At 27.5% G+C, this 25,987-nt stretch overlaps 5 protein-coding genes and 2 non-coding genes across 7 annotated transcripts; 4 read left to right on the top strand and 3 right to left on the bottom strand.

Moving 5' to 3' along the window:
* Positions 1-9,293: 9,293 nt before the first annotated feature.
* Positions 9,294-10,578, bottom strand: eIF3f1 (eukaryotic translation initiation factor 3 subunit f1). The gene is made up of 3 exons (XM_065508130.1): positions 10,413-10,578; positions 10,191-10,337; positions 9,294-10,117 (listed from the first exon to the last, which is right to left on the bottom strand). The coding sequence occupies exons 1-3, from the start codon at positions 10,522-10,524 to the stop codon at positions 9,534-9,536; spliced, it is 843 nt and encodes a 280-aa protein (XP_065364202.1). The 5' UTR covers positions 10,525-10,578; the 3' UTR covers positions 9,294-9,533.
* Positions 10,579-10,932: 354 nt separating this feature from the next.
* On the top strand, positions 10,933-11,309 carry LOC135956986 (uncharacterized). The gene has a single exon (XM_065507627.1). The coding sequence runs from the start codon at positions 11,012-11,014 to the stop codon at positions 11,222-11,224; it is 213 nt and encodes a 70-aa protein (XP_065363699.1). The 5' UTR covers positions 10,933-11,011; the 3' UTR covers positions 11,225-11,309.
* On the bottom strand, positions 11,230-13,302 carry LOC135956985 (uncharacterized). The gene is made up of 2 exons (XM_065507626.1): positions 13,195-13,302; positions 11,230-13,138 (listed from the first exon to the last, which is right to left on the bottom strand). The coding sequence occupies exons 1-2, from the start codon at positions 13,207-13,209 to the stop codon at positions 11,585-11,587; spliced, it is 1,569 nt and encodes a 522-aa protein (XP_065363698.1). The 5' UTR covers positions 13,210-13,302; the 3' UTR covers positions 11,230-11,584.
* Positions 13,303-13,800: 498 nt separating this feature from the next.
* Positions 13,801-14,791, bottom strand: AANATL7 (Arylalkylamine N-acetyltransferase-like 7). Its single transcript, XM_065508982.1, has 3 exons — positions 14,592-14,791; positions 14,260-14,529; positions 13,801-14,195 (listed from the first exon to the last, which is right to left on the bottom strand). The coding sequence occupies exons 1-3, from the start codon at positions 14,787-14,789 to the stop codon at positions 14,022-14,024; spliced, it is 642 nt and encodes a 213-aa protein (XP_065365054.1). The 5' UTR covers positions 14,790-14,791; the 3' UTR covers positions 13,801-14,021.
* A 7,268-nt stretch (positions 14,792-22,059) lies between these two features.
* LOC135957795 (V-type proton ATPase subunit D 1) lies at positions 22,060-23,685 on the top strand. The gene is made up of 4 exons (XM_065508601.1): positions 22,060-22,245; positions 22,364-22,481; positions 22,605-22,968; positions 23,036-23,685. Exons 1-4 carry the CDS (start codon positions 22,205-22,207, stop codon positions 23,251-23,253), a joined length of 741 nt encoding a protein of 246 aa, XP_065364673.1. The 5' UTR covers positions 22,060-22,204; the 3' UTR covers positions 23,254-23,685.
* Positions 23,686-24,079: 394 nt separating this feature from the next.
* On the top strand, positions 24,080-24,152 carry TRNAF-GAA (transfer RNA phenylalanine (anticodon GAA)). The gene has a single exon. It is a non-coding gene; the product is annotated as a tRNA-Phe (tRNA).
* A 1,122-nt stretch (positions 24,153-25,274) lies between these two features.
* TRNAF-GAA (transfer RNA phenylalanine (anticodon GAA)) lies at positions 25,275-25,347 on the top strand. The gene has a single exon. It is a non-coding gene; the product is annotated as a tRNA-Phe (tRNA).
* The last annotated feature ends 640 nt before the right edge of the window (positions 25,348-25,987 follow it).

The raw sequence follows: 25,987 nt of genomic DNA on the forward strand, positions 1-25,987 counted from the left end.
TTTATATTTTGAATAGATTCGACTGAAATATCTCGAATTTAAATTTTCATTTAAGATAAAAAATTTGTAAAAATTTTTTTGTAATTGTGAGGTTATAATTTTAATAGAAACAAAACTATTAATGAATTCTTAGTACAATCATAATGATTGGACTAAGAGCTTTCAATTGATATATAATATGTTTTTATTTTAAATAGATTTGACTGAAATATCTAAAAACTTTTTATCATTAAAATAAAATATTTTTCCAAAAAAAATTATTGAATTTCTGAGGTTAAAATTTCAATAGAAACAAAAACTATTAAAAAATTCTTAGTATAATTAAAATGTTTGGACTATAAGCTTTCAATTAATATATAATTTGTTTATATTTTGAATAGATTACACTGAAATATCTCAAATTTAAATTTACATTTAAGATAAAAAATGTTTTAAAAATCTTTGGAATTTGTGAGGTTATAATTTTAATAGAAACAAAAGTATTAATGAATTCATAGTACAACAATAATGATTGGATTAAGAGCTTTCAATTGATATAATATGTTCTTATTTTAAAAACATTTAAAAACTTTTTATCATTAAAATAAAATATTTTTCCAAAAAAAAAATTATTGAATTTCTGAGGTTAAAATTTCAATAGAAACAAAAACTATTAAAAAACTCCTAGTATAATTAAAATGTTTGGACTATAAGCTTTCAATTAATATATAATTTGTTTTTATTTTGAATAGATTACACTGAAATATTTCAAATTTAAATTTTCATTTAAGATAAAAATTTTTTAAAAAATCTTTAGAATTTGTGAGGTTATAATATTAATAGAAATAAAACTATTAAAAAATTCTTAGTATATCAATATTTATTGGACTGTAAGCTTTCAATTGATATATAATTTGCTTATATTTTGAATAGATTTGACTGAAATATCTAAAATTTGAATTAGCATTTGATTTTGTGAGGTTATATTTTTTAGAAAATTAAAATTATCACAAAATCTTTAGTATAATCGAAATCTTAAGACATTAGGCTTTCAATTACTGTATTTTGAATTACAGTTTGAATTATTTTTACAAAAATAAGTCAAATTTAAAAATCTCAATTTTTTTTTTATTTTGTGAGGTTATAACTTGAGTGGAAACAAAACTATTAAACAGTTCTTGGTATATCTAAAATATTTGGACTATAAGCTTTCCATTAATATATAATTTGCTTAAATTTTGAATAGATTTGACTGAAATATCTGAAATTTAAATTTTCAACTGAGATAAAAAATACTTTTGATTTTGTGAGGTTATAATTTCATTAATAATAAAATTATCACAAAATTCTTAGTATAAACAAAAAGCTGAGACTGTAAATTTTAAACTAATATATTAATTGTTTAAATTTTGCATTAAATTGAGAAAAATAGCACAATTTTGAGATTTTGATTTTGTGAGGTTATAATTTCATTAACTATAAAATTATCTCAAAATCTAGTGTAGAAACAAAATTGTGAGACTGTAAACTTTTAATTAACATTTGTATATTAATTAAATTTTTAGTTAGTTTCTGAGAAATATGAAAATTTTAAATATTTATTATGCCTATCTAATAAAACAGCTTTTTGTTGTTTCTTTCAATAATTTCATGTTTTCTTTATTTAAATATTTACAAAATTTTTCTATTACACACACTCTCGAATTAAAAACTGACCTCTGGTGGTGGCGTCTCCAAAAATTTATTCAAATTTTCTTTTATTTTTACGTTTTAAAACATATTAAAACTGTGTTTTTTTTTATAGGTGAACATTTACTTAATGATAGAAACCATGACCATGATAGGGATAATAGCCATGACCATGACCAATAACTGGTGCGGCATGTACAGCAGCATAACCAACGGATGGATAACCGATGCCATGACCACCATAGTAACCATGACCGTGGCCAATGCCGCCATATCCGCCGTAGCCGCCATAGCCTCCAATACCTCCATGACCATAGCCGAAACCATAAATGCCACGTTTCTCGGGAGTCTTGGCGGCCACAGAGGATTCAGAGTCGCCCAATTCAGCGGCGTAGGTGGCGGCAGCCAAGGCGAAGATAAGGAAAATGCACAAAACGTTCTGGAAAGAGAAAAAAGAATTTGAGATTATTTTAAAAAAGGATATTCTTCAAAAAAATAATTTTTCAATGAATAAATATTAAATTTAGTTTAAAAATTTAAAAAAATTATAAAGTATTCATGAAATTAATAAACAATTCTTATATATTGTTTTAAATTTTAAAAAAGTAAACGTTTTTGGCTTGATTTTAAATTGAAAATTTGATTTTCTTCGTTTTAAAACCCCGTTTTTTTAATTTTTTAATCCTTGTTTGTCATTTTTAAAAAAAAAACACTTACGAAGTATTTCATTTTGTTGTTGTTTATTTGTTTGTATTTTTATTAATTTATTAAGATCACGATCTTATTTGTTTGAATGCTTAATTGTTTTTGATGTTTAATTCAGCCAACGGTGCATTATTTATACTTAAAAATTAAAGTACTATGAGGTGCAGCAGAGACTGGCAGTAGCATATAGTACATATTTTTTAAATGCAACAACTTGGTTAGCTAAAATCTATCATCATTCGCAACATCGTCAACCAACAGACAATCAACATTTTTAAGAAACATAGACATGAAAACAGAAAAACAACGGCAGGCGAATTATTTTTAAAAATTCATTTAAATTGTTATACATTTTTTAAAAATTCTGAAAAATTCTGAAATTTAAGTTAAAATTCTTACATTTTATGATAAAATATAACAAAATTCTATTTAACGGCGTTTTTCCCCACTGTAAACAAAACAAAAACAATGTCAGTGTTGCCATTTTTGCTGTTGTACAGTTAATTCTCAAAAATAAACAACAACAAAAAACATAAACAACAATAATGGTGTTATTTCAAATGTTAAAAAGAAAGACTTAAGACATAAACTTTATTTAGGAGTCTCTCTCAAAATAAACAAAAACAAACAAAATGGCTTCCTTACAAATGTAAACAACAAAGACTTAGAACATAAACATGATAAAACCGTTAATTTCAAAATGGAGTCATTTGAAATGAGAAAACAACACTTTTAAGCCATAAAATTTATTTCAAAGCGATTTTATTAAATTAAACACCAAAAATACATAAAAGAATTAACAAAATTAAAAACGTTTAGAGCTCCTTACATATAAAATCAAATTCTAAAATAAAAAACATAAATTTCAAATGAAAAAAAATTTAATTTCACAAATAAAAGCCTAATATCACAATAAAATTTTTTCATGCAATAATTTCTGACAATATATTAGATTATTATGCAGTTTTCGCCCAACGTTGCTATTATAATTTAACTAACTCTCTGCCACAATTGGCCAAAAACCCAAGTACCTTCATACCTTCAAAGCGGCATTTGTTTTCGCAAACGAAATGTGTATGTAATACATATTTAAAGATTCAATTACATTATTCAAAATGTAATATGTACTACATTGCAAAGTAATACAAATATTATAACCCAAAACACATACTCTAGCAGTTAACTAACTGTAATATTATAGTTAACAAATAACGGTAGATTTTATTTTCATATAAAATTTTTTAGCAACTAAAAAAATTTAACATTAACTTCAATAGTTGCAATCAAAAGACACAATCGATTTTCTATACAACTATAATTTTCTTGTTCATTAGGTTTTTAAAATAAATATGAAGAATCACCGCCTTTAAATTTTGGGCGGAAGTGTTATACTAGCATATTAAGGGTCATGTGTATTTTTTTATTTTTGGATTATGCAATTTTTTAAAATTTAATTGTTTAAAGCAAAACTAACATGTGTCTCTTTGTATTACTCATAATATTGACCTGCTTTGTTTTATTTTATTAAATTCTACCCCTTAATTAAGCTTTTATTTCAAGTACATTTGTTTTTAAATAATGGCCAGGTGTGTTTTTCAGTTTGTTCAAATATTGATAGGTGTTTTTCTCTACAATCAATTGTTAAATTATGAGCAATATCTTTTGATCGATTTAATTTCAATGAAATTTTCAAATTTAAATAATAAAAGTACGAGTTTTTTGTCTACATTACCACGAAAAGGTTTTCTTTTTTGGTTTTAAAAATTAGTCAGAATCACAGACAATTTATTTAAAGAATTTGTATGAAAATCATTCCGTTTTCAAATAATTTGTTTAGTGTTTTTCAAACAAAAGTTTTAAAATGTTTTCCGTTCATAAAATAGCTGCTTATTTCAATGAAAAAGTTCTTTAGCTTTGTTTTTTTATTGTTTTTCATACAATCTCTGAATTAATTTGTGAAAAATCACACAAATTCTGCTAAAATCCTGTGCAGTGTTGGTAATTTTATAATTTCTATTAAATTTTTCTTAGATTCTTTAAAAAAATAGATTTTTAATTAAAATTAAAGCTTTTAATGCTGTCTTTTCAAAACGAAAACATAAAATGCTTAAGAAACAAACAATTCAATACAAAAGACTAAGGAAACAAACATCAAAATGGCAACCTTTATAAATGTAAATACAAAAGACTTGAGAAACAAACCTATCATGTCTCTCAAATATAAACAAAAGAGACTTAACTTGGAGAGTATCTATTTTAATGTGTTGGTATGTGTATGTTTGAATGTACTATAAACACTCAACTTAATATGGCGTCCTTTTTGAATGTAAACAAAAATTACAATACCTAAGACATAAACCTGGCAATTTAGTAGGGATTTGAACCGTTAATTATAAATTTGAGTGTAACAAAGGCAAAAGAAGTAAGAATAATGATTTTTTATAATAAATTTCTGAAAGTTTTGAATATTTTTTAAAGGTTTAAACATTTATTATTACAAATTATCAGAAATATATATTTTTTTTTGATAAATTACCGTTAATTATAAATTTGAGTGTAAGAAAGGCAAAAGAAGTAAGAATAGTGATTTTTTATAATAAATTTCTGAAGGTTTTGAATATGTTTTAAAGGTTTAAACATTTATTATTACAAATTATCACAAATTAATATTTTTTTTGATAAATTACTCCAAAGATTGCGTTTGTTTTTGAAAATGTCTCATATTTTTTTTACTATAATTCTGTTTTTTTGACATAATTTAATAGCGTTTAAGTAAAATGGTTACTCATTTTCATTAATCATTTGAATCTTTATAATTTACAAAGTTGTTTGTCTTAATAACGATGTTAGCTCTTTTTTTATTTTATTAAACCTAATACCATACATACATTTCTAATGTAATTGTTAACCCAATTAAAAGTGTCGGGAAAACTTTTAAAGTTTTTTTATGCAATCTTTTAGTAAAAGTATGGTTAGCAACAAAAACCCAAGCAAAAAAAATATCAAGTGACAGCAAAGAAAAAAACTGATATAAATTACACATTAAATATCAATTTACCACTTAGCAGGTTTTGAGGAGTACACAAAATGATTTGAATATGACAATCATTAAGTTATAAAGTAAAAAAGAAAAATTTTATTATATTTAAACACAAGTTACTTTATCAGACATTTAGTGAGCACAGACGTATGATTAATATTAATTACTTTATTAATATTACTTACAAAGCCGTGCCTTTTTCTTATCTTTTTCGTTGTAATTTTAATTATTAAATAATCTTTAATTAATTAATATATGTTAAACTTATGATGTTAAACAAACATCTGCTTTTAGAAACTAAAAATTTAAATAAAATAAATCACGATTTTTATTTTCTTAACATTTAAATAATTTATATTAAATAATAATGCTACAGTGGCATATTTTTACCAATTTCTTATTTAGTTTTATTCAAAAACTTATCAATTTTAGTTTAAAATAGCAGAATTTGTTAAAAAAATAAAATTATCATCTTACAAGGCCATTTTTTTAATGTAAATACAAAAGATTTAAGCTACAAACCTTAAAATGCCGCCATATTTCTAATATAAATACAAAAGATTTAAGCCACAAACCTTAAAAATGAAGTCTTTTAAAATGTAAACAAACTAGACTTAAGACATAAACTTTATAAGAGAGTCTCTTTTAATTTGCAAATGGCTTCCTTTCAAGAGAGTCTACTTGAAATTGTACCGTTAATAGCAAAATAACCATAATAAAAACAAACGAAAGGCAAGCAAACATTTAAATGTAAACATGTATAAAATTATTTTGAGAGTAATTTCTATAGAATTTGTTTCTGTTTATGAATAACTCTCTCTGTATGAAAACAATTTTACAGATTTTGAAAGCTAATATGTATACCACTGTTAAATCTAATCATATTATTTTTGCAATTTAATCGAGAAAATTTATTAGTTTTTATTATTATAATAATAATAATGCCTAATTTTAACAGTTGGCCTTCAAACAAAGTGGGTGTTAACTGAACACAATTTTCTTATTATATTCTTTTTATTCTTTAAACTCTAATGTCTTCAAAGTTTACTAAATAATAAAATCAACAAAATAATTTAACATTTTTTGTGAACTTATGGCAAAATATTGTTGTATGAATATTACTGCTTGTAAGTAGTACGAGTAAATCATATAAAAATGTAAGTAAATCTATTGTTTTGCAAACTTGACTTATGAAAATTTACAACAATGGTTGATATTATTATTATTTTATAAGAATAATAACTAATAAATTTATAAATCAAACGTCAACAATGATGTTTAAGAAACAAACAAAAAAAATCTAGCTGAAAAACAGCTTTAACATGCAATTGTCTATGATGAATTTTTAAATTGCAATAAAAAAAGGGAAAGATGCAATAATAAAATTACTTTGCACATAATTTTTATTAAAATTGTTATAAAATATTGGATATTTCTATAAAGGCATACCTTCTCTTTATTAAACAAAGGGCATTAAACGCTTGTGGCTGTTGTTTATACAGTGTGGTTGGCTTCTTTTAACTAGTTCTAATATTTAAATGTACATATTATATTACAACGTTATAAGTTTAGCAGTACTAGTAGCATATTTTCATGTTATTACTAGTTATTACAACAATTATTTATAACACAACTACAACAATAGCTACCATTATGTATTGTCATTATTGTTGGCAATAAAATTAAACCGTGTAATACAAGACACACAAAAACGAAACTATTGTTGTTGTTATGCTAAAATAAAAACTCCCTCTCTTTATCCCTTTAAATTATTCAACAGACTTAAAGAAGTCTCTTAGTGGGTTCGTTAATAATTATTTCCAGAAACCAAAATTTCCAATCTTTACACCACTGTATATTTTTTTGTTTAATATGTTCTTCAACAATTTAAATTTAGTTTATTATTTATTATTCTTATTAAATTGCCCTTGTCAGTTACTTATCAAAACACTTAAGAGTGTTTCCAATATTATTAGTTTTCTTTAAACAAAAAAAAAAAAACGTTTTCAATCAATTTTGCAAATGCTTTATGGCCATCACGTTTTAAACATTATATTAATTGTTTATTAATTTCATATTTGTTGAACATTTTCTTGATTTTTTTTTTATAAAGTTTTACTCTTGTTTTTATCTTTAGTTAATATCAGCAAAAAAAAAATAATTGAAATTTGTCTAAAAGTTCTCATAACAAGATATTAAACATAAATTTTATATGGTAAATCAATAAAAATGATTCATTTACACTGTTTCCTTTTAAAATAAACCCAACTATTAAATATAAATATAAAAAAAACATAAAATTTAAACCTTAACTTAAAAAATTTCATTCTTTTATATGTAAACCAGGAAATGCTCTTTAATTGAGTCATTTCTTAAAATTAGCTAACAAAAACAAAAGACTTTAGCCACAAACCTTAAAAATGGCTTTCTTGTAAAATGTAAACAATTAAGACTTAAGACAAAAACTTCACTTTGTGCAAAAGAGCAACAAACTTTAAAATGGCGTCCTTTTTAAATAAAAACAAAAAGAGAGTTGAGATTAGGTTGCCAAATGATTTTTTATAGAAAATCGATAAATTTAATGATTTTTGAAATACAAAATAAATTTGTTTCGTGACAATTATTCATATTTTTATTAAAAATTAAGGAATTTTTATTATGTTCTATTGATAATAGTAGATTGTTACTTTTCTATGTCTATATTTTAAATTTTATTAAAAATTATGAAATTTTTATTATTTTCTATTAATGTAGGATATCATTTCAGCCAAAATTTGTGTGATAATATTAAATTAAAAAATATGACCCTTGAACTTTTTAAAGAAATTGCTAAATATTATCGGGGAATAATGAAAATTTAGCGCAGAACCATGTTCTTTACGTTTTAATCTTTTTATGAAAATTTGTATACGAAATCATTTGAAAATCTCTTAATCACTAATTAGGGCTGAAAATTTAATAATTTTTTTCAATGACCTTTGACTTCTTTTTAATATTTTTATGTGAATTTTTTATATGGAATTAATTTTAAAAATAATTATAAATCATTTGAGCATAAAATTTTGTCAAAATTTCTTGTTTTCAAAAATATGACCTTTGACCCTTCAAAATAAATTTCAAGAATATTATGATTTCCATAAAAATGTTCTAGTTCTACACGTTATGCAACATTTTGCTTTAAAAATTTTAACAAAATTTTAAAATTTTAAATATGACCTTTGACCTTTTTTGAAAATTTTAAATATTTTCATGTTTCTTATGAAAATTTTTATATGAAATCTTTAGAAAATATCTTTTAGAACAATTTAAGCAGAAAAATTTTAATAATTGTTAAAAATTTTTCCTTAAAATATAAACGGTTTTATAATGACCTTTGACCTTTTTTGAAATTAAGCATTTTTATGGGAATTTTTTATATAGAATTAATTTTAAAAATAATTAGAAAGCATTTGTGCTTATAATTTTGTGAAAATTTCTTGTTTTCAAAAATATGACCTTTGACCTTTCAAAATAAATTTCAAAAATGTTATGTTTTCCATAAAACTATAAAAGCGTTATGAAACATTTCGTTTCTAAATTGTTGACAAAATATTAAAATTTCGATAATGACATTTCCCCTTTTTTGAACATTTTCAAGTTTTTTATGAAAATTTGTTTATGAAATTTTTTGAAAATATCTTTTGGAACAATTTAAGCAGAAAAAATTTAATTATTGTTAAAATGTTTTTATAATGTCTTTAAACTTTTTCAAAAATATGGAATTTTTAAATGAAATTTAAGTTAAAACTATTGATAAAGCAAGTGGTAGAATTATTATGAAAAAATCTCCACATTAAGTTGTAATTAAATTTGTGATTTTGAAAATAAAAAAAAAAAGCAATTTTCATTCGGTGAAGTGGTTGAAAGTCTGATAAACTTCTTTTTTTTATTAAAATAAAACATTATCTCAATTTTTCTCTTTTACAATTGGTTACAAAAATCCACTTCTCCTAACACTCCTCCTTCTTCTTCCTCTTAAACTTCTTAATTGGTTTTATTATTTTTTTTTTGTCTTACAAACACAAAACAAATTTACAATTAAATTATGAAAAAAAATGCTATAAAAAAATCGTCTTAAAACTTAGTTAGTAGGCAAATAAGTTAATTTCTCATTCAATTGTAATTGTGTTTTAATCAAGTTGGACAAAGTGATGACCATCAACAGATCACGTACGTTGGCATTAAACATTTGAGTGAATTGTTCATGCGACATATGTGGTACTGAATGGATAAGATCCAAAAGTTGGCGGCCAACAGCATTATCGGGCGTCTGTTTGTGAGCAATAACATCTTCAACGTATTTAAGGATCAAATCCAAGAGAGACTGCAATTTGGTGGAAGCTTCGGATATTTGAGCCAAATCCAACATGGGAGAAACGGTTTTTGGACGTTCGGGGGCAGACACACCAACGGTCTTTTGTAAAAGTTTAATGCCAACGGTTTCGGGTTCGTAGCAAGTCATTTCCACGGGTATGGGGGTGAACATGCAACCAGTTTTGCCACCGGGTACACCTAAGGGTATGCAAACGTAGGCTTTCAAGCCCATACGACCGCCCTGCAAAGAGGTGTCTACGGTCAAGTGCACGGGATTGTTGCATTCACGGGCATAGTATTCATGGATAACCGAGCTGTGATTGGTTACTTCATTGCCAGTGGCCCACCAACCTAATATACAAATTTAAAATTGTTATATTAAAAATTTGAGGTTATGTTTAAATTTTTTTTATGAGGAACCTACCAACAACATTTTCATTAGGATTTACTTTGCGATTCAAATCGTACAAGTCCAAGGCATAACTTAATTCAGCTTCAACTTGATCATCATGTTCTTTATGGGGTACACAAAAACAATTGGTGACTTCAACAACACCCTTGTCAACGGAGCCTGTACAAAAACAATAGAAAAAAAGCGTGTTTTCAAGGGGTACACAAAAATCAGCTATATTTTGTATTTACTTACCCAATAAAGTGCCAATAACACGGTGGGAATCGGCATTACGTCTTTCGTAGGCATCTACCACTTGGAATAGCACAACGGGATGCACTTTTACGGTTAAATTAAGTCCTGACATTGCGTGGCGTTGCAAAAAATTTCTAGGCAAACTTGCAAAAGAAAGAAAATCACAGAGAAATTAATAACAGCAAGAAGAAGCACACAAGAGAAACGTCAAAATTTAGAACAAAGCGGAATGGAACAGTAACAAAACAAAGTGATGCCACCTAAAAGAGGCAACATAAAAGAAACATTGATTTAACTAACAAAATAAAGGGAATTATAGAAGGAAATTAATAAATATCACAATAAAATTAAATTTTTTTAAATAAAAATACTTATTTTTGAGTTAATTTTATTAAAATTGTAGACTTTTTTTTATATTTTCACGGGGAACGTTTAAATATGAAACATTTATTTTTATGGCTTACAATTCCCTGTGAATGCCAAAAAAAGAAAAACAAGCTAATCAGCTGTCAATATATTTTTTGGAAAAACACGGCATACAAAACGTTATTTAACAAAAAGTAAATTTATACTAATTTGCTGCTTAAAATTTAAACAAAATGCAAAAGAAACGTCTGGGAGGCAATACATTGCTGGATAAACTTCACCGTGGTGCTGTCTACTCCTGTTTAGCAGTCACTTTATATGGCACTTTCCTGCTGGGCATGAGAGGCTATCGTTATTACACAGTGGTCAAGCCAGAACGTGAGAAGGCTGAACTACAAATGATTACCGAAGGCTCCCACGATACAGCCAAGGAATTAAAATGTTAATAGAGTTTATATATGTTTGTGTATATTTATTTTGTTAAGCTTAAATAAAAAATTAAACTAAATAAATAAGAAATATAATGAAAAATTCTAACTTATGGAAAATAAAAATTATAACGAAATGAGCACCTCTAAAATATACAAAATCTTGATTTTTCTTAATGAAATAAAATACTAACAAATTTTACCCTAACAAAATTTAAATATGTTTGGATTCTAAATATGGTAACAAATGTACCATTCAAAAAGTTCCATTATTTAATTAAAAATACTTGAAATTGTAATTTTCATGAATTTTCCTAACATTTTTTGTTAAATTATGTGTTCTAGAGATGCTCTTGAGATATTAATATAAAATAATACTTAAAAATATTCCTGGTTTTGCTGCACTGGCTGGGGAGAGGTACTGGTAACCGTATTAAGGTGGGGTTGTAAAATGTCTAATAGCTCTGATGCTGCTAGGGGAGGTATATTATAACGATTTAACCATTGCAGCACTTGTTCATGCAAAATTTCTAATGACGGTGCTGTAGCTTCGCTTTGTCCTAGATGCGGTGGAGTGCCAATAAAAGGTTTAATGTCCGGTTCTTCTACAGCTTCCTGCCGCTGTTCTGTTGTTGCTTCGTTAGATTCTTGTGAATTATGACTATTAGCCTTAATAGTTTGTAAGTAAAATTCTTGAGGTGTTAACAATTCGGGCTTAACATCCGCCTCATACATATCGTCAGAACAAAACTCATCCTGGGTTTCCATGTCTTCGTCATAATCATCATTCTCTTCTTTTATGTGTTGCTGTAGATAATCCCCATTATCGCTGTGTTGATCCATCACAATATCAGGTTGTTCGCATTGTTCCAGGCCATTTTCAAACTCTTTTTCCGTTGTCAGATAGTTGGGTATTTTTCGTTCCAATATTTGATTTACATTGAAATCCATATTCATTCTGGCCTTCCATTTCTCCAGCCAACCCGTGGATGCCTTAAAGTCAATTTTCAAACGTTCGGCTATTTCCTTGGCTCGATTTTTTATTTGTGTTCGAGTAAGGCTTTCACCCTTTTCCATTTTCTCTCGCACCCAAGCATTTAGCTCAGCTTCGCCTCCCTTGAATATGCCTCCTCTTATGCGTTTCATTTGTAAATTTTGTCCGCCGGCTGCTAGTTTTAATATCTTTTCCTCGTCTGTTACAATTTGTGACATGGCAGATTGGCTAAGTTTATACTCGATTATCATATCAGACCGACGTTCGCCATTTTTTAGTCGCTGTAAGATTTCCAATTTTTGCAGCAGTGTTAAAAACGTTTTTTCTTTTCTACTTCTGTAAATCACACCAGAAGCATCCATTATAGGCAGCCTTTTTGTATATTCACGTTTCGTGCGTGATTTATTTTGGGAATCCTCTAAATTGTCTTGTATACTTTCATTTTGTGTGTTTTTTTCTTCCGCTAATTCCTTATCATGCCAGTTTTCTCTTTTATCCAGGAATTCCTTTAAAATTTCCTCCGGTCCTTTCGTCTTTTTGCCAAATTGTATATTTTCTCTTGCTTTCCATTTGTACAGCCAAGCTGTGGAGGGTTTCTGGTCGTAACCCATGGCTCGTAGTAACTCTTCAACTTTTTGTTTAGCCATATCGGCTGTAATCATCACATTAGACATTTCCATTTCCCTAGCCCATAGCGTCAAAGCCTGATCTAATTCTTTATAATTTATCGTACTCTCTCGTTTGTTAGTGGCATTTCCCTGCGTCTCCAGCTGCAGGGTGTCCTTAAATAAGAGCACTCGAGATATGGTGGATTGGGAACAGTTGAACATTTGCTCCACTTCGCGTCTCGGAGTTCCAGTCTGTAGTTCTTTTAAAATTGCCAACTTTTCTTGGGTGGTAATGACTTTACCCGGCCTTTTATTGGTCTGCAACTCAGACTTTTAAATACAACTATTAGTATAAATACGAAAAATAATAATTTCATTTTGTTTACCTGGTTTGTGGTCATATTTTTGTTAAAATTTATGAAATTTGTGGAATATTTTATAAATTATTGGAAAATTTATTGTAAACAAAACAACAGCTGTATACTAAATTCTGCTTTTTCTCAGAATTGATGATTCACCAGGAAATGGTAACGTGTAGGGGTAGAGATAAGTCAAAAAGTAGAATAATAACAACACTGAGAGTAAAATGTGATTTAAAATGGTAGTTAAAACACACAATTATTTAAATTTTTACATTTACAAATGTTGGTAACAGGTTGATTCAATAATTTTTCTACTAATAATTTTTATATCTAAATTATTTTCCAGTTTTTTATTAATAAAATAAAACTTCTTTTTGTTTTACTAACAGTTATTATGTATTTTGATTACTTTATTTAGTTATTTTAAAATTTTATTACTTAAAACACATATAAAATTTTATTTTAAAATTATAACACACATTTATATATATAAATATAATAATAATACTGTTTAATACTATGTATATACTTAGTTTTTTGATTGCATAATATTTGGGTATTTGTTTGTTACATTATAACAAAATATAATTAGTATATAAATAAATGGTTTAAATTAAAATCATTTTCTGTATATACCCCTTTATTGTTTAAATTATTGTCTTAAATCTAGCACAAACTATATGATTTATATGGACTGGGTTATTTTTAATTTATTTTAATTTTAATATATTAATTTTACGCTTTCTTTTGGTATATAAAATAGTAACATTAACTTTGGAACTTTTATTAAAAAAAACCAAGCTCTATTTTCATTTTGAAAATAGAAACTGATTTAAAAACTAACTAAAAATTTAATTTAATAGCTTATAAAGCAATTGCAATTTAATATGAGGAGCTTCAACTTTTAATATAGGCTGGCCAAATTCATCCACATGTTTGTTATAGTACTGCTCCAGTAATACCTCGAAACCACTAGATTTTAAGATCTTTTGGGAAAATATGCCAGTGGCATCGGCTTTCATTAGCTGTAATAATTAAATATAATTTAAAATTTATTATTTTTAATAAAAAAAAACAAAATTTAAACACCTTAAATTCATATTCTTTGGCTATAGCCTCACTATGTTTAACCAATTCCTTGGCTATGCCCTGGCCTCTATACAAACTATCCACCGACAAGATGCGTACATCAAACGCCTTATCTACATGAAAATGTTTAAAGATATTCTCTTTCAAATTTAATGAATATAAAAGTTTGAATATTTTTTTAAATTTTTCATCATCATTTAGTTCCAATTTCTTTTGGCAACTTTCTATATCACCCGGATGTAAAATACCATTTAAAATGACACCAGCTATCTGTAAAGTTAGAGAGTTTAAAAGAAATCTACTAGAGTATAATTGTTTTAAAGCAAATATACCTCATTGTTTTCATTTACTGCCATTAAACTTAAATTATCCTCTAAGGTCTCCAGGCTATGATGCTCCAAGTCTCTGTGTCCCATGCCACGACGACATAGGCCAGCAGCTTTGTTGAGAGGTTCATCGGCGAAAAAGTTGTCTCTCAAATGACGTATAACATCGTCGTAACGATCTTCGGTTATTAATTTGTACTCCATTATGTTTGCTGTTAAAATACAGTTTTTATCGAAATTAAAAAGTATTAGACATTATATACTGTTTTAATTAAAACTAGTTTCAAAACCGATTATTGTATTACTTATTTTTTTTACATTTTTGTTTACTAAATAACAGTAATTACTACCAGTCAACTAAATTTAAATCATAAATTTAATTCATTTTAATTAAAATAATTTCCGTTAGCTTCATGTTTGGCAACTAATCCAAAGTCCTCATGTTGGCAACACTCTAATAAAAGTTGACAGACGTAAACAAAAATTGATTTGGGTGTCATTTTACTGTACACCCACATAAAAAGAAGAACAGCGTCATTTACAATTTTTATTGGAATTAATAATGAAATAAATTTAATTTTAAAAACTATAAAAATACTTATCTATTTTACTAGATTAGTCGGAATACAATAAGAACAAATAGATCGACACAAAATGACAAATAATTTAAACAAGTTTATTTAATGCAAGTATATGTGGATTTGAAAGAGCATTTTACGGGTAAGGACAATGCAGTCTTCAAAGGCATAATGCCTCCCAGAAATGTTTAATGACACCTCTTTATAACAATTTTAAAGAATTACAGATCTTATAACAACTTAAGTAACAAATATTATGACCAAGCTCCGTATAACAAGATTTATTAACACTAATAAAATTTATAGGTTAGTGTAGGCATTTTCTGTTCAGAAATCAAGGGAAATGTTTTAGTAGAATTCTTAAGTTGAAGGTATTAGCACAAAAGTATTTGAAAACGGAAAAATAAATTTAATTTACTGAATACTAGGTCATAATTTGTCACATAATTATATTAGCTTAAAATCTATTTTCAATATTATGAGCATGCTATATAAACCATTAGAATCATATTCTAAATGATTCAAAATATACCTACTATGTAGGTCTGAAAAACTGTGCCTTATTATCCCTAAAATGTAATTATTTTACAAACTAATAAGCTTGCTTTTTCCCTCCATTTTTAATCATTTAAATTTTTCAATTCACCAACTAATTAATAAATTTCTATAATTTTTTTGTTTTGTTTATGTTTCCTTTGTTCTCTCTCTCTATCTCTCTTGTGTCTCTTGGTTTATTTTCCTTAATCACTTGTTTACAAACAAATCGTTAATTGTATTTTGGCATTAAAGCAATAATTCTCAATTAATTAAAGCGGTCGTTCGGTTGGTCGGCAGCCACCACTTGGAAAAACTGGCTAATGAAAATGTAAATGATAATATGAATGGATGCTGGGGGTAATTGGTTTAACAGAAACAACTTTGTTAATTGATTTTATTAAATGTTAAAATGTATTTAAAACGAATATGTACTATAAAGAGTCTAATACGGGCAACATATTTAGGGGAGAATTGTATAAATATTTCCATACATAATGTTAAACAATTTTGGAAAATCAAAAATGACATTTAACAATTAGCTTAAGTAATAGATTGGTTATTTTATTAAGTATAGATTAGGCTTTAAAAAAGGTTTATTAAATTATGATATTTCAAACAAAATTCTTAAATAAATTGTATAATATTTTGAAAAGAATCTATCTGTAAAGGGTTCCAATTAGATAAGTAAGTTCTAGGACACTGTCCCGAACTAGTGATTTTACATGATCACTTAGGGTGACAACTAGTTACGTGACTAGTTATTTTAACATGTGCGTGTAATAAGCAGGTGGTCAATTTATCCTTTTTGATTACAATGAGATTGTTTGACTGGTTACATAGAGTCAGTTACCTAATTGGTTACTTGATCAGCTACAGAATAGTCGTTAAAAAGACATCTCATAGACAGTCCAATAACCGGTTGCTTGTAAACAAACCTGCCTCCGACAACTCTACAACAGATTTCTCTTGGGTAAAATAACTACTTTCTAAAGTATTGTACAAAACAAAATAAACGTTTAAACGTTGTCTTCATGCTAGGTTACATGGGATGTCAGTATAAAATAAAATAAACGGTATGAGAATTATAACAACACAATTTATTTAAAACCAAAATGTACGAATTAAAGTTTAAAGTGACTACACTCTAGTTTACTTAGAGGCACTTAAGGGATAATTGACTTTACGCTAGAATACTTTTAAATTTGTTTGTATCAAATGTCTTTCTTAATTTTCTTTAATTATTAATTATATGCCGTCAGGGCTTGATTTTGCTAGTAAATAATAAGACATTGGTTCAAAAATTATTCTTGAATTCGAACGAAATTCATGAAATAATTTTTAAATCGAACGATTTTCACCTTTAACTGTTACCTTCTAACAGTTTCGAATCGGTAGCCAACCTTGTAATAAAATTGATTGAGCTAAAAGTTTTTTAAAAACGTAGAGTTCGAATTTTTAAAGAAATTTCAAATCTAACCTGCATATTTTGAAATAAGAAAAGATTTTTTTTATTAAATAATATTAAAATATCATATCAAATGTTTTATTTACCAATTATACTACTATTTTACAATTGTTTCTTTTAAATTTCAATTTTAGTGTTGTTTATTCAAATAATATTTAAATTCAATTGTAATATACTTTATCCTTTGGTTACCTTAACTACCTTACCAATTAACCACCTGTAGGACTTAAGAGCTTTGCATAAAGTCCATATTGCTTTAGTAATTTTATCATAGTACTTAAATCTTAATAACACAATCTTCACTTTATAACCAATTACACTTAAAATGGTTTTTAAAGCTTTTCTATAACATTATACATTATATTTGTATGTACAAGTAATAAAATAAGGATGAGTTGATGTTAAAGATGATGATGATGATGGATGGGTGGGTGGTTAAGAGAGTTGAAGCACAATTACAAAAACTTAAATTTAATTTAAGAAACTTTTAAGGCAAAAAGCAAATTACAAATTGAAAAATAAGTTTTTTTTAATGATTTTTTAATTAATTCTTACTTTGTTTATTTTTGTTTAAATTAATTTTTATAGTTTTTTTTTAAGAATTAATTTATTAATATTATTTTCTTTAATTTCTTTTTCTTATGAACTTTGGTTTTATCCAACCGTTTCGTTTGAATTTTGTTAGTACACTAAACCAAATGAAATGAAAAGTACTATATTGAAAATTCTTTATCATAGAGATTCTTTTGATACTGGCTGGTGGCTGCTGGCTGTATTGTTTTTCCTACTTTATACGAATAATAAATTCTGTTGAGCATGTGCCAGCAATTGTAGCCAGTAGGAAATATTCAAAGCTAAATATATATATACAAATTAAATGGTCCATGTATGTAATGTCATCACTTGAGAACGACTGGACCGATTTGTCAGATTTTTATACCCTTCACCATGAGTGGCAAGGGTATATATGTATAAGTTTGTCATTCCGTTTGTAATTTCCACATTTTTCATTTGCGACCCCATAAAGTATATATATCCTGCTATCGCGGAATTGATGGCATCTGTATGAATGTCGTTCAAATCTGTCCTATACGAGCTGCGATCTATTGGATCCTGCACATACATCTGTATGCTCTCCTCGTATTTTCTTAGGTCATGTCTGTCATGCAACGGGGGAGACTCCAACTGTGTGATGTTGAAGTCCGGTGAAATCCTAGAAGGAACTGTTCCTTGACCGGTAGAACCTTAGTTTCCTCATAAAGGTGTCGGAGGTAATTTGGAGGCAGCATGTGACGGACATTAAGCCTGCATTTTGACAGCTTTGATTACTTCTCCACTGAGTATCACATAACGAAGGCGACCACACTGTAGTAGCATAGTTAACCACTGACCGGCCAAACGTCTTTTAGGTTGCTAGCAAGGTTTCTTTGTCCCTTGTTGCTATTTCGCTTTTTATGCGTGATTGGTAAAAAGGCTTTCAAAAGTGACACCCAAGATTTTCGGGTGTCGGAATTTGTACGCCGTCGACCATGTTGCCTGAGTTGAGTTTTACCTTCGTCAAGGTATTTTTACCTCCCTGTCCATCAGTTGGTTGAAATCAACACTTCGTATCCCCCTAACTAACTTTCATACATGATTGATACATCAATATATCCGCTATAGTCCAATCTGTTTCTGGGTCGATTTAATTTGAGAATGGAAATTCTTCGGTCCATTATTTCACCTAGCCTCCATACAAATGTGCTACCGGAATAGAACTTTATCAGCCCTAAATGCTTGATTTATGTAGATATCTATATTCCATTTTTTCTATCTAGATTTCCTAAGAGGATAATGAAAAATTGGTCTGACAAACTGACAGCCTGACAGAGTGATATGTATGTATGTGAGAGTATGTGTATGGTAGAGTGCCTAAATGAAGAGGGGGAGGCGCATCATTATGGTATTGTGAGAATTTGATAAAGTGATTTTTTTGTTGTTTGTACTTCTCCAGTTGACTTTTCAATTTGTTGTAGTTTATGGCATAGTATTGTTTTTGTTAAGGCTGTTGTAGGAATTTTTACAACAACAGCAATAAAACTCCATTATTAAATAGAACGTAAGGGTATAATTTAAACGGGGGAGGGGGGAAGAAGCTGCTTAATTCTATCATACATTTCATATTTCAAATGGATTTCTGAAGTGCTCTTTTTTAAGTGTCAAGTGTTTTACATTGTTGTTGGTAAGGTTTAATTGCAGCAACAAAAAAATTGTGTTAACCTACTTCGTAACAATAATAATAAACAAAGGGATTTTTTTTTTCAAACACATTTTCCATTTTTTTAAAATTTAATAAAACAAAATTTAAAAATGAAGTGAAATTCATTCAACTTGTAAACCCGATTAACACAAAGTATGGTGTGTTAACTTATAGTTACCCTGTTGGTAAAAATAGTTTTTGTATGAAAAATGTCAGTTTAACTTTAGGTTAAAACATAATGGGATTAAGAAAAATAATAATGGTTTATCATTTTTGAATTTCAATTAAATTAAAAAAAAATGTTTATATAAATAAATGTTTTCTTTTATATATTCACATATAAATTTCAATTTAAGACCTAACCTTGAAGTTAATGCTAAACAGCTTAAAACATCATGAAAAAAATGAAAATGACATGCTGTTTAAAAGTCATTTCCCTTTCAATTTCATTTGTTTCCCTTGGTTCAATACATGACCTGTTAAAGACAACTGTTGCTTTCATATAATATAAAAAAACCATGTTTTTTTAAATAAAATTGGTATATATGTATGTATACATAATAGTATCTGTATATATACCCACAACTACTCTAAACATACTAGCATTTTTCTATATAACCTCCAGCCAAACAACCAAGCCTCCTTTAAGTGTTTTACAGTAGAATTTTAAATATTACACACACTTTATATACATAACATTCCTGTTTCTGTTTACTTTCCTTTCTTTCACTCTGTTGTTATTGTTTAGTTAACTGTTTTTCCCTACAAGTCAACAGTGCGTATGCTTTATATTTTATTTGCCATAAATTACAGTTAGCCAGACAATCAACTCTGTGTTTACCACATCCCTCTCTCTCTTCCTCATACGCTTTATACTGTTATACATGCATATGCCTGTATATACATACATATGTATAACATTCCTGTTAACTTCATTATTATTATTTTATTTATTTATGTTCGTCTTTATTAAAATGTTTTGATTGTTATTATGTATGTATATAACATTTCTTATTTTTTTTAGGTATGTGTTTAATGAGATTTTATTAATATGGTCGTTCGTCTATATATTTTTGTGTACGAGTTTAATATTGTTTTTGGAAGAGTAAGTTGAAGGATTTTTGTGTTTTTGAAAATCAATTTCTAGAGCACAAAATCTTTATAGGTATAACAAATAGAATCATAAGGACATTTTTGGTTTTCAACATATACTAAACAAAATGGTAAATTAAGATTTAAAAGAATTGAGTTCTAAGATTTTGATTAATATTAATATTTAGCAGAATCCGTGATTCAAAATCTAAAGCTCGAAAGATATTTAGAAATACATATTTACTTGGTGACTCACCCCTATTCCGATCCCTCACATTTTTGGTTAAACTTCAGGTAGTAATAAGAAATTCAGCCCAATTATGAAAAAAAAATTCCCCGGGAGTTTTCTCCTATTCAAATTCTATGCTAAACAAGTAAGAGAGCTATATTCGGCTGTGCCGAATCTTATATACCCTTCACTAATTTTTTTTTTTTAAAAAATTTATTTTTTTTTTTAATATTTAGTGAAAAAAAACTTTTGGTGAAAAAAAAAATAGGGTTAAAAAATATTTTTTCCGATTTTGACCCATTGTAGGTCCAACTTACTATGGTCTTATATACGTCGTTACAAAAGTCTTTGAAATATCTATCATTAGATATCCTTATTGTTTATATTAATGACTTAGTAATCCAGATATAGGCCAAAAATCGAGGTTGTCCCTGTTTTTTCCTCATATCTCAGCCATTTGTGGATCGATTTTGCTGATTTTAAATAGCAAACTTCTCGAAAGCATGTCTGAAAGAATTATTGAAGATTTGGATCCCGAAGATATCTGGGGTCTTCAGAAAATTGATTGACGGACATGGCTTAATAGACTCCGCTATCTATAAGGATCCAGAATATACTATATACTTTATAGGGTCGGAAATGAAAAATGTAGAAATTATAAAACGGAATAACAAACTTATATATACCCTTCTCACGAAGGTGAAGGGTATAAAAAACAAAAAGGGAAAAAACTCCCGGGGAATTTTTTTTTTTCATAATTCGGCTGATTGATTCGTAAAAAGTTTGAAGACTCGTAATTATAGTTCTCCAGATGTTCGAAAATAACTATTTACTTTGTATGGGTGGTACCACGCCCATTTATTGAATTCCACCGATTTTCAGCCAAACTGCCCACAATGGTACCAAAGTAAATCCCGCGAAGTTTTGTGGATTTCATAATTGTAGTTCAATAGATATTCCATAATATCTATTTTGTGTGGTAGGTGCCATGCCCACTTGAAATTTCAATATACTTCCAGATATAGAAGAACATATAGTAAAAATTTCAAGAGGATCGGTCCTATTTACAAACAAATAGACAGACACATTAATTTTTATATACATACTAACTTTAATAAATAAAGTATAAACTTAAAATAAATAAAAATATTAATTCAAACAATAATTCTATTTTAATATAACATATTTCATGTTATTTCAAATTTTTATTTAATTTAATAATTTTTAAAATTTACTTATTATTGATACTAATTTTAGCAACCCCTTTTAAAAAGTACCAAAAAATACAACTCTAGCATACTATTTCATTGTCAATAGTCAATTTGACACTTGTCACAAGACAATTGTCAGCTGACCCTGTACATTTTACAGATTTTCTTCGTACGCAGCCAATTTTTTGCGTGTAAAAGGAAAAAAGAACTTTTTCAGGCAAAAAATTTATAGATTTTTTAAGGAAATTTCTAAAAAAAATTAAACAAAATGTCGGGCAAGGATAGATTACCAATTTTCCCCTCCAGAGGGTAAGTTTTTTGGGGAAATATATATAAAATTTTAACAAAAATTAATTGGTAGTTGATAAAGGAAAAAACATGAACATTAGGAATTGAAATATATTTGTTTATTTTTGCTATGATGCAGTGCTCAAATGTTAATGAAGGCTCGTCTGGCTGGTGCTCAAAAGGGTCATGGTTTGCTAAAGAAGAAAGCTGATGCCTTGCAAATGCGTTTCCGTATGATTTTGGGCAAAATTATTGAGGTAAGTGTTGAGTGTGTTTGTGGAGTTGCAATGAAAATTAAGAGGGGGTGGTGGGGGTAGTAATAACAATGTCACGGGTGTTTGTATGTATAAGTTATAAAACTTTATTATTTTTAATTGTAGACCAAAACTCTTATGGGCGAAGTTATGAAAGAGGCTGCCTTCTCCTTGGCTGAAGCTAAATTCACCACCGGTGATTTCAATCAAGTGGTTTTACAAAACGTCACCAAGGCTCAAATCAAGATTCGCACCAAGAAAGACAATGTGGCTGGTGTAACTTTACCTGTATTCGAATCATATCAGGATGGTTCTGATACCTATGAATTAGCCGGTTTGGCTCGTGGTGGTCAACAATTGGCTAAATTGAAGAAAAATTACCAAAGTGCTGTCAAACTCTTGGTAGAATTGGCTTCATTGCAGACTTCTTTCGTTACTTTGGATGAGGTAATCAAAATCACCAACAGAAGAGTTAACGCCATTGAACACGGTGAGTTAAATTGAATTAATGGAATTATATTTGAGTTTTTTTATTTATATGTTTATTTTTACTTTAGTTATCATTCCCCGTATTGATCGTACTTTGGCTTACATCATCTCCGAATTGGATGAATTGGAACGTGAAGAATTCTACCGTTTGAAAAAGATCCAAGATAAGAAACGTGAAGCTCGTCAAAAATCCGATGCCAGAAAGGCTGAACTATTGAAAAAAGGCGTTGATGTACGTCAAGTCTCCAGCATTTTGGATGAAGGAGATGATGATGTACTCTTCTAAACTGCATAACATTAATGAGAAGCTTTTTATTCTTAATTTAGCAACAACAACAACAATAATTACTAGTACATTTTAATTGTAAACATAAAATTTCGAACGTTCGTTTGTTTTTGTTTTTCTCTTTTATTCTTTAATTTTTTTGTTTGTTTTCTTTTCGATTTGGTTGTTTATAATTTTCTTGTCAAAAAAGACATCAATACAGTATTTATTTTAAAAAAAAATTTAAAAATGTTCTTAATTTTATTCGTTGTAATACAAAAAAATTCCATTAACTAAGTAAAAATTACTGTAATATAAATATATAAAAAAAATAAACGACTAAATAAACAAGTATGTCATATAAATATATTCAGCCAATGTTTGTTATAATTTTAAGGCTTATTATAAATTAATAAAATAAATGTTAATAAAAAAAATTTACAAAAAAAAAAACAGATTTAGTTCAAAATTAAACAAATGAGAGGAAATAAAGTAACTGTTTTAATACAGTTTAAAAATCATTAGTCATATTTAATAATTCCTAAAAAAAAAGTTTATATCAGTTCCAAAAACTTAATTTTCTTTTTTTTATTAACTTTTAATTAGTTATATTGCAATAGTCATTTATTTTTAGTAGTTCATTCATTATTGTGTAAAATTGTCCATACATTTTCATAGAACAGTCAAATTTATGTTTAGCGTTTTTATTATCTTTTTCTGACTGGCAACACCGGTTTTGTTGTGTTGTCAAAGATAATTCACCTTCTCAGCAAATTCACCACACAACAAATCATGTTATTAAAGATGCCATTTCTCATGTAGCAGTTTTGCCATTAGCCATGTATAAGCCGAAATAGCTCAGTTGGGAGAGCGTTAGACTGAAGATCTAAAGGTCCCCGGTTCGATCCCGGGTTTCGGCATTCAACTTTTTTATTATTTTTTTTTTTATAAAAATAACGAAGAAACAGAAACGATTGAAAAACTACAAAAAGACCTACTACGCTTGGGGTTATAAAATACTAAATAAATGAAGCCTATCCACTAGCTATATCCACTATTTAAGCAACGATTGGAGTTTATAAAATACTTTCTAAGAGGCTTATGATAAATGAATTGGAACGTGAAGAATTGTACCGTTTGAAAAAGATCCAAGATAAGCAACGATAAGACCTACGATTGAAGCTATGATTAGAGCTTATATAAGACTATTTAAAGACCTATGATTGGAGCTTATAAATGACTATATCCCGGCAATTCCCATACCCTCGCCAAAGGGAGAAACAATTTGTTTTTATTAAAAATAGTAAAAATACGTCTAGGTTACACTATAAATAAGTTTAAAATAAAAAAAAATATAGCTATTTGCGACTTTATAGCGGGGTCACCTATAGGTGACACTGGGCAGAAAAAAAATAATTTTCTAAAAATACTTGCTCACATTGTTAGCCTGAATATCTAGCAGTATTTATTAAAAAAAATTATTGTGATACATACCCGTTTGGCATTTTTATCACAACTTATTTATCATAAGACACACACCAGTATGTTAAAATCAAAAACACTGCTTAAAGATTTTTAAAAATCCCCTAGTTAATAAAATTCTAGCGTTGCCAAAATAAAATCAGATATAAAACAGGATCTTGTCTGTATATAAATAATATCAATATTTATCAGTGATATCTGTTTCTATGTTTAAAACTACCGTTAATCTTTGTCACCTGTAGGTGACACTGGGAATTGCCGGGATATGAAGACCTTATTAAGACCAACGATTGAAGCTATGATTGGAGCTTATACTTTATAAAGTCCTACGACTTAAGCTACGATAGGAGCTTTTGAAACGAACTTTCCACTAAGGAAAGTTTTTCAAATATAATTCTATAGGATCTTACAGATTGTTAGAAAAATTTACGGAAGATTTAGAAAAAATCTTCATATTTCAGTTTTATTGTTTGTCTGTTCTTTTAAAATTGTCTAATGGTTTCCTAACTAGAGAGGTTACCAGGCACTCTGCTTGCTTACCCGCTACTAAACCAACATGTGCCGAAATAGCTCAGTTGGGAGAGCGTTAGACTGAAGATCTAAAGGTCCCCGGTTCGATCCCGGGTTTCGGCATAAAAAATACTTTTTTGTTTTTATTTTTTTTTTAAAGAAATTTTAATACATAATTTATTTATTTATTATTTTTATATTAATGTTCAATATAAATAAATATATAAAAACTTAAATATTAAGCCAACACCATTAAATATTTCAGCTTTAAGCTATTAATTTTTAAAATTTTATTATGTATTTCTTTTGTTAAAAGAAAATTTTAATGTAAAATAATAATAAAATATTTGGTTTTTTAAACATAAAATCATAGTTTAAATATATTTAAAGATAAATCGTTTACAAAACGTTTTTGAAACCTTAGAGGTCAATATAAAAAAAATGTTTGTAAAATATTTTTGGGCAAGGATAAATAAATAACAAAAATAAATTGTTAAGTTTTATTAAAAATATAAGTTTTAAGTAGTATATAAACACAAGGGTAAATTTATTTTTAATTTATTAATTCAAAAATTTACATAAATTCAAAGAAAAGCTCTAAAAATTTGTAGTTAGGGTTGCTAGTTTTTTTCTTATATTGGCCACACTGTTTTAGGTGTCTCCGCTAATTCACCACATTTTTGAAAGAGTAGCCAGACTGAAAAATGTGGCCAGACAGCTTAACATGGTTTTAATCACCAAAGTTAATAACAATAAAGTATTT

The sequence above is a fragment of the Calliphora vicina genome, chromosome 4, assembly GCF_958450345.1.
Source record: "Calliphora vicina chromosome 4, idCalVici1.1, whole genome shotgun sequence".
NCBI classification, from domain to species: Eukaryota; Metazoa; Arthropoda; class Insecta; order Diptera; family Calliphoridae; genus Calliphora; species Calliphora vicina.

Coding starts and splice junctions, on each gene's coding strand:
- eIF3f1 (XM_065508130.1), bottom strand. CDS start 10,524: ATGTCAGGACTTAATTTAACCGTAAAAGTGCATCCCGTTGTGCTATTC. Junction 10,338..10,412: donor TGTTATTGGCACTTTATTGG/GTAAGTAAATAC, acceptor GTTTTTGTACAG/GCTCCGTTGACAAGGGTGTT. Junction 10,118..10,190: donor TCCTAATGAAAATGTTGTTG/GTAGGTTCCTCA, acceptor TTTGTATATTAG/GTTGGTGGGCCACTGGCAAT.
- LOC135956986 (XM_065507627.1), top strand. CDS start 11,012: ATGCAAAAGAAACGTCTGGGAGGCAATACATTGCTGGATAAACTTCAC.
- AANATL7 (XM_065508982.1), bottom strand. CDS start 14,789: ATGGAGTACAAATTAATAACCGAAGATCGTTACGACGATGTTATACGT. Junction 14,530..14,591: donor CAGTAAATGAAAACAATGAG/GTATATTTGCTT, acceptor CTAACTTTACAG/ATAGCTGGTGTCATTTTAAA. Junction 14,196..14,259: donor CCAAAGAATATGAATTTAAG/GTGTTTAAATTT, acceptor TAATTATTACAG/CTAATGAAAGCCGATGCCAC.
- LOC135957795 (XM_065508601.1), top strand. CDS start 22,205: ATGTCGGGCAAGGATAGATTACCAATTTTCCCCTCCAGAGG. Junction 22,246..22,363: donor CCAATTTTCCCCTCCAGAGG/GTAAGTTTTTTG, acceptor GCTATGATGCAG/TGCTCAAATGTTAATGAAGG. Junction 22,482..22,604: donor TTTTGGGCAAAATTATTGAG/GTAAGTGTTGAG, acceptor TTTTAATTGTAG/ACCAAAACTCTTATGGGCGA.